The sequence below is a fragment of the Rattus norvegicus genome, chromosome 19 (assembly GCF_021556685.1).
Source record: "Rattus norvegicus strain SHRSP/BbbUtx chromosome 19, alternate assembly SHRSP_T2T, whole genome shotgun sequence".
Lineage (NCBI taxonomy): Eukaryota > Metazoa > Chordata > Mammalia > Rodentia > Muridae > Rattus > Rattus norvegicus.
The window spans coordinates 43,392,678-43,405,507 of NC_141552.1; the positions used below are offsets into that span (position 1 = coordinate 43,392,678).

At 41.7% G+C, this 12,830-nt stretch overlaps 1 protein-coding gene across 16 annotated transcripts in view; it reads right to left on the reverse strand.

The window, feature by feature from the left end:
* Positions 1-2,301: 2,301 nt before the first annotated feature.
* The window catches only part of Otud4 (OTU deubiquitinase 4), a 46,743-nt gene continuing 36,214 nt past the window's right edge, over positions 2,302-12,830 (reverse strand). For 15 of the 16 annotated variants that reach the window (XM_087594531.1, XM_087594530.1, XM_087594544.1 and 12 more), the window contains 7 exons: positions 11,962-12,082; positions 11,178-11,233; positions 10,400-10,474; positions 9,490-9,628; positions 8,725-8,979; positions 7,706-7,746; positions 2,302-7,139 (listed from right to left, as the gene is read on the reverse strand). In XM_087594531.1, the coding sequence (XP_087450657.1) occupies positions 5,925-7,139; positions 7,706-7,746; positions 8,725-8,979; positions 9,490-9,628; positions 10,400-10,474; positions 11,178-11,233; positions 11,962-12,082 (1,902 nt within the window). In that variant the 3' untranslated portion in view covers positions 2,302-5,924. 16 annotated transcript variants of the gene reach the window in all.

The window sequence follows — 12,830 nt, forward strand, 5'->3', positions numbered from 1 at the left end:
ATTTAACCACTGAGCCAGCATACCATTTTTTGGTTGTTTTTTTTTTTTTTCCAAGATTTGTTTATTTTAGGAATATGAGTACACTATAGCTGGGGCATTGGATTCCATTACAGATGGGTGTGAGCCACCATGTGGTTGCTCAGATTTGAACCCAGGACCTCTAAAAGAAGAGTCAGTGCTCTTAACCACTGAGCCATCTTTTCAGCCTCTATGGCATTTTCTTAATAACTTCTTAATAACCCTATGTTCACTTCCATTTAACAGGTTGTTTGCCCTGCCTCTTGATCCATGGTTGATTTTATTCAGAAAGCTCTTGGATCAGGTTTGGGGGTTTTCTTGCCAGTAAACACACTGTGACCAAATATCCTGCAACACAAACAAGTCCTGGGTCCCATGCTCTCCTTCCTCCCTACCCTCAACCACTTCATGTCGATAGCTCAGTCATCTGATTCTCAGAAGACCCACATATGGCTCAGCGGCAGAGTACAAAGCCAATTATCGTAGCAGCTTTCTAAAATATACACAATAGAAAAGCAATTTGAATAGTCACCTTACGAGACAGTGCCCCAACTAGACCTGCCACCAATAAGCTGGGCAGTGATGGTGCAGGCCTTTCATCCCAACATTTGTGGGGCAGAGGCAGGCAGATCTCTGTGCATTTGAGGCCAGCCTGGTCTATGGAGCAAGTTCCAGGACAACCAAGGTTACTGGGAAACCCTGTCTCAAAAACTAAAAATGGGTTGCCACAGGTACACCTCCCAAACATCACCGGTTACTGGCTGCGCAGTAGAGGGAGGAGGCTCCACTGTGGACACCTACCTTACAGAAACATGTAGACTGAGCTGTGCCCAGCTAAGCTGCCCTACTGACTGGCGTTACTATCAGAACAGCAGCATCGCCCAACTGCAAACCTGACAACCTCCAACAGGGACCACCGGGTGCAGTCACCAGACTCGCGAGTTCCCTTCACGACACACATCCCAGCAACTGAAGTGGGCAGTAAGGCTCAGCAGCTTATATTTTCTCTACTAAGCCATCTCCAAGGCCCCAACCACAGTTTGGTTAGATTTACGGTCCACTCTGAGGAATCCATACCTAGCATTGCAAAAGCAGCCAAGAGCCTGAGAACTGACAGATGAAGACGGAGGGGAAAACAGATTATTCTATTCCAGGAAAACAGCAGTGAACTAATGCCCTGTTGTTACAGATCAGTGTTGCTCCACCCACAACTGTCAATGTAGTCACTGCCATCTGCTTGGAGAGGGAACAGAGTATCTCCAGTACAGTGCCACTGGTGTATCAGCCACATGCTAGGGGACATTTCCGTGTTGGGGCTCTTGACTTTTGTCCCGTTTTTGTTTGGAAGAATAAGAATTTAGGTGAGTGGGAATGTAGGGAGGACCTGGGTAAAACTGGAAAGAATATTACCTAAGTATATTGGACTAAAAAGTTATTTTATGAGTACATATGGACCCGACAAGAATGCATATTATTTGCACTGAGGCAAAGACAGGTAAAATGTGAGTTACAAAGCAGTCCCTGCCTTGTAGCACTCTTCCAGGTGCCTAGTCACGCAGAAGGAAACTGGCCTCAGGGCACCAGCACTCACGCAAACTCATTCACACGCACATAACCTTTTTTTAAAATCAGGCTGGAAAAAACACACACACACACACACACACACAAAGCTTGCTGCCTATACTGAGATGTTTCAATCAAGTATTTGCACTGAGTATCGTCTTCAATTCTACTTCTGAGAAAAGCAGTTTCCTGGAAAAGCTCATAACTTAGGCCAGCACTGACGGGACTGTTCTTGAGTAAATTCAAGTAATGATGAACAATGATCAACAGGCACCTCAGAAGAAACTTGTGCTTCAGGGCCAAGGATGCAAAGTAGACCACCTGCCCAAAATGTTTACGCAGACAGCTTTCAAAGTACTTCAGCGTATCTGGTAACATTTGTTTCCAATTCAATCAGTCTTCTTAGAAAACACATTCCTCAACTATTTGGGGAAGGAGGCGTGGTGTGGGAGGCCACAAAAATACTACATAAGTCCCTTAACCTATCACTGCCTAGGTATTCTGCATCCCTGCGTCAGTGCTGAGAGGAATGGGGCATCCCATTGTAAAAAGCCAATTACACTGAGGTCATGTACAGTTCCACCCCTGACTGGCTAGCTCCCTGACCTGGCCTAACCTTTGCAATGTAGAAAAGGAAACCAGCATCCACAGGTATGAACCCCACTTTCAGTTGCCCTTACTGTAATAATCTTCCAGCATGAAAAATACATGGAAACCATGTCATTTTCAAGAGTTTACTAAGATTCATCCTCAGATTTACATGTGATATATTTATTGGGTTACCCAAAGACCAAAGAATCCCAAGCAGAATCAACAGACAGAATTTAATATATGCACACGGTTGTATATATAATGCAGCATCACACCATGTAGGGCATTGACTTGTTTTATACATTCAGATCGTTTGAAACACTTCTTAAGGCTACGAAACAGAACATAGAAAAATAAACAGCAATATATTCAACACTTACAAAAGTGGTATGATAAAGAATATAAAGTACTATTCCTTTCAACACTTCAAAAGATATGTATAGATATGTATATGCTTTACAAGTAACATCACAAAGATCACATCTTCACATGCTTACAAGGATTATTGTACTCAGTGTAAGGCTAGGATCATTTTTCATACATAAATTTTTTCTAGCTTTGTAACAATGCAATTTTTTTAAACCATTCAAGTAAATTCAACCCCAGGGCTGCTGCTTCCCAGCATTAAGACATGCACCCACCCCCTTACAGGATTCTCCAAACTTAGAAAACAAAGTCCCAATTATCAGAAGAGCCAAGGGCCGACAATAAGTAAGAAAATTGGCTCTTTCAAATTGATATGCTCAAGTGAGCCATTGTGAAGATTTTAAAAAAGCAATTAGACATAAAGTTAGGGAGCAAAATACAGTAAACAGCAACAGTATAGCTTCCTCCTCAGCTACACTAGAATGGACCTTGCTACGTACCCTAACCTTCACCTCATCTAAAACTGAAGGTAAAATAAATGAGGCAAAATAAATATTGCTAGTTTCCAAGATGGCTGAGTATTCTCTAAACCAGAAACGTTTAGAAAGGAACTGTATTGCACCAAGTCAATCACAAGCACGTGTGCAGTTCACAGGCATTCAGTTTACCCTTGGGCCAAAGAGAACACTGCCGTCCAAGGATAGTCTGCACACACGGACTGTCGCAGAGTGGGCTGCAGGGAACCTGCTTTCAGGGTGAGGCAGGTATGAGAGACCTGCCATGAAAGAGACTCACAGGAAACCACATGAGGGTCATAAGCTGCCAGTATCCTGCTGCCAAGGCGTGTGCGGGGGAAGGATGGAGGATGTCTGAGGAAGTAACGAACAGCAGCACTGAAAGGCGCAGAGGTGGGGCCAACTACAGCACCTACGCTAGACACATGAGCTTTGGTCAGTGGAAGCGTGTGTTCAGAATGTAGCCCATCAAGATCATGTGCCAATACAAAGGACTTCCTGGCTGTCATTTTTCTCCTTTTCTTGTGTACAACAAGGTCAAAATACAATATGACAGTTCATGTGAAGGAAAAAGCTTGCTTGGCCCTAGTCTGACCTCAGGATAAGGCAAAATCCTCTGATACCTAAAGAAAGAAAACTGACCTTCATACAAAGATTGATCATTTTAAAACTATAAAAGTCAGAGTTCTATTCCAGAGGTCAAAACAAAGTACCACAGGCTACAATTCTTTCATCACTGATCCATCATGCCCTGGAGGTCAAGTGGGGAAACAGAAGGTGATTGGTTTCCCTCAGGAGCTTCACATCACTAAGGTAAGAAGTGACCACAAGGACACTATTCTTCCCTGTCCTATCGTTCAACATTTCCCAAATCAGTAACACAAGACACTGGACTGAGACCAAACACATCAAACCTCTAAAATCTGGCTTATTACATCAAAAGGCGATTTTCATACTAAAACTATTAGATAAAACCAGTTCTACGTAAAAAGCACGGACTAGACAGAAGATCGTCTACAGTCCTTATCTATCCATAATTCAGCCACGGGTACTGAAGCACTGGCAGAGCAGAACCTTTACAACCACTCTAGCTTAGAAGCAGACAACAAATTCCTTTCAATGGGTTCTCATTTTTTCTTCACATCCCATGCTATAACTTTTTTACCTAGCACCATCATAATAAAATGTTACCTTTCAAAGTGCTCTCTAAAGCCCTACATTACAAAATTCCTAAACACGAATCACTACTCAAATCAGCAGTTACACAGACACGGGGTAACTAAAACGGCACGAGGTAAATCCATCATTACAGTAGAGTGGAACTTCACTGAGCCTGGCTGACAGCGGCCAGACACCCCAAGTTATCAGAGGACCCAGAAAACCTGTCTGCTTCCGTTCGTCAAATTCAAGTGAATTGTATTTGCTTTTAAAAGTAATCTGCCCCCCAAAACAAAAGCCACATCTATTTCTGGCTGGGTATATCACACACAACATGCAAAGAAAATCACCACCTACTACCTACTATTTGCATAGCACTCGAGCTGCCTGATCACAATTGCGACATAAAAAAGGTAGATTTCCACATTGATATGTACAAATAAGAAATACAAGTACAGTCAGTTGTAAAGTAACACAGATGAGGGAATACTGTGCTAGCTCGTCTGAGTCCAATCTCCAAATGAGAACAGAGTGCAACATGCAAAGGAGCCTCTAGTGAATACTGCAGACCGGAAGCAGGACTAGACAGGGCACTGACAGGGAGGAGCTACAAAAGGCAAAGCAAAACCACGTGCTAGCAGCATCTCTAGAGAAGGACTAAAGTCACAATCATGTTCTTTTTATACAGTAATTCCAGCTATGACGAGTTGAACATGCAACTGTAAAGTGATAAACACAGCTTGTGGTGCAGGGAGGAAAACAAAACACTCTTTATAGAGAGGCCTATCAGGTTAAACATTTCAACATTTCTCACAAAATATTTAGAATCTGTCAGTGCATTAGTGTTAAAGTGGCATTAAAAACTTCTGCAGTTTTAACAGATGCAGATTATTTCCAAAATGCATAGCATCTACATTCCCTTCGAGTAGGCACCATGATATTTACAGCAGTGCTAGAGTTCTTGATGGAAACAGCCGTCTCACTGGACTTCCTACTATTTCTTAAACAGCTACTGTATTCTATCTCAAATTCAACAAATACTCACCAAAAAATTCAAAAATATACCCTATGGATATTAAAAGAACTATATACAACCATTCTAAGACACAGGTTAATAGGCTGCCTCGTGTGTAATAGTAAAGAGAAGACGTTATTCAAGTTTGACAGATACTGAGATGAAAGGCCTTTGGGTTGGAAGCATATTAAAAGACAACAGTGTTTTAGGCTGAGGATTGTTTGAGCCCAGTTTATGACTAAGGCATTGCATAATAAAATATACATTTCTATTTGGTGCAATGTTATGTTTTGGAATCTATAGTGTACTGAATGCTTTATTTTCTTGTCACTTTAGTAAACACTAAAAAGCACACATTTCCAACGTTTTAAATCAAACTTACACAAGGAAAAAAAAATCAAACACTGTCTATGTTTTATATTGAGCTGTTTATAAAAAAATACTTAAAAGTCATGTTTACTTCTTATGGGGGCAGTAACCCAATAAACAGATTCTGAGTAAGAAAAAACCACAATGCCAAAAATTCATCTGCCCCTTAAACTTATGTCCAAAGTCTCATCAGAATAGGAAATTAAGGGGAAAAGGGGAGGGGAGGAGATAGTTCCAATTTGGGTTTTTATTATAATGATTTTAAAGCCTTCAGAAATATTCCACCTAAGAAAAGGCTAGAGCTCTACAGTACGAGCGACAACCAGCCATTAAGTGTGTTGTCCCCTGTGGCCATCTCCCATCCCTGACCTCCTCCTATCTCCCCTGTAAGGGCGTCCTCTAACATGTCGATGGTACTGATAACCTTCATCCCGGCTTCTGTTAGGCTGCCCTTTCCAGGACTCCTCGCCTCTCACATGTTGATAGCCACCTCTACCAGAAGAGCCCCAATCACTTTTGTACTTCCTGCTTCCATAAGTTTGATTATAAAACTGCTTGGATCTGCCACTTCTCAAAATATTAGACACTTCGTTCTCATCTTCTGAACTCTCTTCTTTTGGTCTTTGCAATCTATCCACAGAGTTGGCCCCAGAGCTGAGCACATCGGCAGCAGTCTTGGGGTCTTTGACTTTCTCTGGTTTTTCTTTCAGACTTTGAATGGTCCTCTTAGGCTCAGGTTCAGCAGACACAGCCTCTCTCTCTCGGTTTAGAATCTGAGTAGGGGGGTGAGCCTTTCCCTCCACTCCAGAAGAACCTGAAGACAAGTCTATGTCTGCCTTCCGCGTCTGGGACGACTGCTCCACCCGGCCTTCATGCTTGCTGCTCACACTTGCTTCAGAGAGAGAATGTGCGCCTTCAACTCTGGCTTCTGGGAACTCGTCTACTGCTGAGACAGAATCGCACTCTTTAGACAGATCTAGATTTTCCAAAGGCAAATCCAACTCTCCTTTATCATCAGGGGGCAGGACAATATTTTGCCTCATTACAGGATTTTCCACAAATCCCTGAAAAGGATACCCATACCAAACATGAGGGAAGAAAGGAGGTGCAATGGGAACAGGACCTAAGAATGGATTAGGCCCAAAGGACTGCTGTGGGTACATGTTCTTGCCGCTAAGTGACTCTTCATACTCAGCGTGAAGAAGCTGCCCTGGGCTCTCAGACTCCAGTTCAGGTTGGTAAGACAACTGTCCATGACCTTCAGACACCTGAGATGGAGGGATAACCAGAGGGGAAGAAAACGCAGGTGGTCCGATCTCTGCCTGTGGCATCTGGCCATTAACACTGGCCTCAGGGTGCATAGAGTAGTGGGCGTCAGCACAGGGGCAGTCACTTTCACTCTGAGCAGGAGGGGCTTCTTGGAACCAAGTACTCTGAGGATACACAGGAACAGGGACCTTTGGGTACACCCTGCAGGCTGCCATGTATGCCTGGTGCAGAGGATACAGGTAAGAGTGTGGGGCCCACATAGGGCAACTATATGCCTGAAAGACAACAACAAAAACAGCAGGACAAACAGAAACACGAGAGGTTAAAAAGCCATCTTTCTGAAAAGTATTTAGCTTAAGCTAAGTCTCTCATGCACATAAAAACATAAAACACACACAGGACCACAGTGGTGACCAACTGTTCCCTGGTCCTGGCCTGATGCAGATTACAAGGAAGAAGCATCATCTCAGCCTCTCAGTTTAGCTAGAGCCACTCACTAGCCTGCCACAAAATACTCAAGACAGTCTCCAACAAGGCTCATTAACTAGGAGTCCTCAAAGTGCTCTAATAGCCAAGGATTAACATTTCAGAACTCTTAACAAAGGATAAAAATGAGAAAGAAATGCTTTGAATACTTTCTTTGTTGGTATTCAATTAAAAAACAAAATTATGAAAAAATGTAACTAGCTGACAATATAATCCAGCATGACCTAGGTAAATGTAACCAAGTTCTAGATAGGTATCATTCAGTAAACCTTAAATTACCAATTAAGAGTTAAATACTTTAAATTTTACTATTTATAGTGATGAGGTTAACTTTGAAAAGATAAGATGCAAATACCTTTACACCAAGATTGAAGAAGAATCGAAGAATATTCTTATCTGAAAAAAAGAATAATTTTTCACTAAAATTATATAACCAAAGCTTTTCTTTCTGCCAACGTCAACTATTAAAGCTCTAAAAGACATTTTTCTGCTGTATGGTCTGTGCAGTAAAACACCGGGCTGTTACTACATGGTGCTTCCAGGTCTGCTGTACTTCCCTCCACATCAACATCTAAGTCCCTAAATAACTTAAATGTAGTTTATCTGATTAAAATTCAATCTGAGGGGTTGGGGATTTAGCTCAGCGGTAGAGCGCTTGCCTAGCGAGCGCAAGGCCCTGGGTTTGGTCCCCAACTCCGAAAAAAAAGAAAAAAAAAAATCAATCTGAGAAAAATTCAGATGAACATTGTACTTTTCATATATTCTATTGTGATTTCAAGAATTACAAAATGAAAACATAGGGAAAAATAGTTAAAATTACCATAACTCAAACCAGGTATTGGTAGTGCATACTTAAAACCGAGAACCCAGGAGACTGACGCAGAATATACGCTCACAGCCTGGACTAGAGAGAGACACTGCCTATAAAATAAATTAAAACTTGGACTGGATGGCCCAGTGGCTAAAAGCACTGTCCACTGCTCTTCCAGAAATCTTGAATTCAATTCCCAGCAACCAACCACATGGTGGCTCACAACCATCTGTAATGGGATCTGATGCCCTCTTCTGGTGTGTCTAAAGACAGCTACAGTGTGCTTATATATAAAAAATAAATCTTTATTTAAAATTAATTAAATCTTAGAAGTGATTTTAAAGCTGTCCAAAATTTTTTATGGAAAAGAAAAAACAAAAAAGCATGAGAGGCTTTGCTAAGCACAAAAGCTCATTTTCTACCAAGCTAAAACAGGCCTGAGCACTCAAATGACCTGATCATTTCCTCAGCTCACTGTTCCTCACTGAGCGCCTTCAATGGCTTTCTCACTAATTCTGGTATACTTGAGGGAAACAGCAGCTGGAGGCTGGAGAGGGCCTCACCTTTAGGCAGGTCCTCGCCGGTCTGACACAGTGAATAGGGTGGTGCAATGGCTCGATCTCCCTTCTCACTACAAGGAAACCCAGGATAGAGTGGGTCTTGATAGAGGCTCATTGTCTGAGGCAAAGGCATCAAGGGCTGGTTAACTGCCTGAATTGACACAGGAACCGGAGAGGGTGTTAAATGCGCTTGTGACACGGCAGCATCAGGTCCAGTGGTCTGTGTCACTGACAAAATGGGAATCTGAGCAGGGACACCTAAGAAAGACAAGGGAAGAAACAAAAGCTATAAAAAGATGTTATTTTCATCTAGAAATATCTGTAGTAAATTAACAGTACTGCACAGCATGTACACCTTGTACAGCAGTACACAGTAAGCAACCCTAAGTACTTTAGTAACGATCCAGGAAACAAGCAGAGTCCATGTCTTCTAAGCATAGTCCCCATAGAATGTCTAAAGCAAAGTCCTTACAGAGCCCGAAAGGAGTTGTGACAGTGTTGCCTACAGAGGAAACACAAACTGTGGCACCAGTCACTGTTGACCAAACACAACCAAAGAGAGCAATGTGACAACAGGGTAAGCGGCTCAAATATCACACCCCCATGATGACAGAAGCACCCCAATGACCGCCATGCACAGGACTTGGCCGCCTTCCAGAACCATCAGAAGTACTCAGTCTGCTGCAGTAGGGCTCCACTCAGGAACCTGAGACTTCTGATCTGAAGGCACTGTTGCTAACTGATTGGAAAATTTTCCAAATTTCTAACCTGTTGGTCCGAAAGTTGTGGGTTCACTTGGCCAGGCTGGCACAGTGGCTGGTAAAGAAGGCACCGCAGGAGTGAGATGAACTTCTGGAGAGACTAGGAGGGGGGCTGGATTTGACAAAGGTATATGTTCTGCTGGCTTCTTCAAGAATGGGAGGTTAAAAAAAAAGGAAGAAAAAAATCATTTTGCTTTGACACATTTTATTAATAAATTTATCTTGAGTGAAGTATGAAAGGCACTACTTTAAAACTAAGCATATAATTATTCACGTGAGTCTCAGCGCTCACTCACTAGCCAAGAATACGCACAACGCATTTCCTATTGACACATTTGCAGGAGTCACAGGCAGTTAGAGACGACGAGCTTTGAAGGCAAGTGGGAAAACAATCACTCACAGAAGTCCTTAGCTTCCTTTCTACTAAACCAGTCTGACACAAAACTTTAAAAATCACGCTTGGGTACATTCATTTTGCCAACAAGTCTGTAGAGGTAAGACCATTTAGACTGAGAACCAAAGTGTCTGCTAACACTCTCAAGTGTGTTCATTTACTTGGCAAACTACTGGTCCTTTTAAATGCACAGAGACTAATTCATTAGTGACAATGCACATAACTTCTAGAGATATTTTTAATGCTCTTTTTAATTTCCCAGTTGAACCAGCACAAAAATAAATAAAAGTTAGCAACTAAACTTAACTCAAATTAAGTCACAGGAATGGCTATAAAATGACATTCCAGAAAAGTTTACAACATTCTAGGATAAGCCAAAAAAAGAAAAAATTAATAAAATAAATTTAATAGCACCTACATTATGTCAGAAATAAATTCTGCCATTTACACACTGATGTTTTCACATACAGAATAAAGAAACCCTAAGACTAGACACACTATATACCAAGGCCAGTAAACTTACTTGTTCTACAGGAGATGGGCACTCTTTCTTTGACTTAGATGGTGATGAAACTCTTGTACATTTATCATCGCTGATCTTTGAAAGCAGGAAAAGTCACACTGATTAAGAGATCTGCATTTTGGATAGTTCTCTGAGAACCCCTCCTGCACATCCCTGTCACAGTACTGGGGAGCTCTTTTGGGGGGTAGGACTTCCAAGAGCATTAACAATCTCCTGTACAAACCTCACTCTCTATAAAGTACTCAAGATTAAACACTAAGATCCCACAGAGTGGCGAATGACTTCCATCCCAGCACTTGGAAGGCAGAGGCAAGCAGACCTCTGAGATAGAGGTCAGCCTGGTCTACAGAGCGAGTTCCAGGACAACATGAAAAACCCTGTTTTGCAACTATTAAGATAAGACATCCTGAGATAACCTGAGAAAGTAATGGGAAGTTAAAGACCCCAAGCTTCATCCTATTTCCATTTTCTTGTTTCATTAAATTATAAATATCTAAGTGCTTTCAATCTCATTCTCATTAGCAAATCTCTTCCTGCTATACTATCACAGCATTAAAGAACAAGAAGCAACTAACATTTAAAGCTTTTGGAACTGGTGAGATGGCTCAGCAGCTAAGGGGCCTGCCACCAAGCCTAGTGACTTGAGTTCAATCCCTGAGGGTCCCGTAGCAGGAGACAAAGTTGTTTTCTACTCTCCACATATACACCATGATGTGCACACACCCATGCATGCACCAAATAGGTGAGCAAAGGTTTTAAACATATCTAAAACCTTTACCTCCAGTGTGCTTGGCTCGGGTTTTTTATCCACGTGAGTATGGCCACGTAGAGAGTCTGCAAAAGATCAAGAATAAAAAAAGGCAGACTCAACCTTCAGATACACTTAAATACAGAAATACAAATATTGTCTTAGCTCACATGAATGTTTTTCTACACTGTCAAATATATGACACCTGATGAACAATTTTAAATCTTTTGCCAATACACAAATCCTTTCTTATATCCATAGTAGATACAATACACTAGCTGATATCTCAAACTTTGTATATACCCAATCTTATACTAATTTTTCCCTGTATCTATAAAGTCAGCAGAAACTACTACTGTAGTAAAACAGAATCCCAATATTCTGTAACAGAAGTTACATGAATGTAACCTCTTGCAATGACCTCACCCTTCCACCTTTTCATCTAAAGAGAGTACTCTAGGACTTCTCTTTGACCGACTCACACTGCCAGCATCTCTACTCTGCACTATGGAAGCATTACAAGAACACAAGCACTGCCACACCCACTCAGAGATATTCAAGGTGGCTACTGAGAGACCAGTGGGCAGCAGCGTATTCAGTGTGGAAACAGCGGCCATGCGCCAGTGTACAGGAAGCAGTGGAGCACGACCATCCTCCTGATACGCAGAGCAGCAGGCAGGTGGACTCCTAGCAGGTACTTCTGTACTTTCCATTTATTACTTCCTGTCATCCTTCACTTGACTACATAAAGCTGCAGAAATGCTGTACATGACTAAACAGTAGGAGGTGTATCTTCAGTGCTAAAGCAGTGTACCTTTGTCCTTCCGTTCCTCTGCATCTACTCTCCGCATGCTTCCTTTCCTGTCCCTCGCATGTGAAGACTTCCTTGGGACGCACGCGTTGCTATTCTGAGGTGACTGACTGACTGATGAACTCTTTAAAATAAAATCACACTTGGTATTAAGATTTTATAAATATACAAGCTCTACAAAAATTAACATTCATACTTCTAATCAAAACTCTCCAAGTTCATAGCCTTATAATTTTATACCTTAGACTCTACCTGATAGGTAATTATGGCTATCATCTAAAGTCCACATTCAATTATATGTTCTATATTAATAGTCTACTATGAAATTAAGTATCAAATAATCAGACATTTGGGCTAAATTAATACTTCATTTATCACTTTCAAGAGATCACACTGACCAAGCTAATATCTTGAAATTGATATAGTCACGAGTAAGCCGCCTGAGCTCTGAACACACATAGTATTGGTAAACAACAAACGGCGCCAAACACAGGATGGGTTTTCAGGATGAATGACCCCAAAGGTTCTAGACTCCCACTACTGCACTCTTCATGAATCACACAGAAGGAAAAATGCTTAGTCTTCTACTCTAGTTTCTAGTAAACAAACCTAGGCCACCATCAAAGCCAACAGCAGATCAATGGAAATCTGTAATGTGAGTAGGAAACCCAGTGGCACTGCTTTACACATTCGGCAGAGAAAAACAAAGTACTAACGTCAGCTTCTTTAAGCAAAGCTACGTGAAGACAAATGAAAATTCGTGAGGGAGCACTGAGCACGGACTGTACTTGACTTGGGGACCTTTTGCATCCCTCCCTAAGCTCCAGACTGAACTACTCATAAGCTTCAAACTGAGCCAGCTTCTCTTTCAG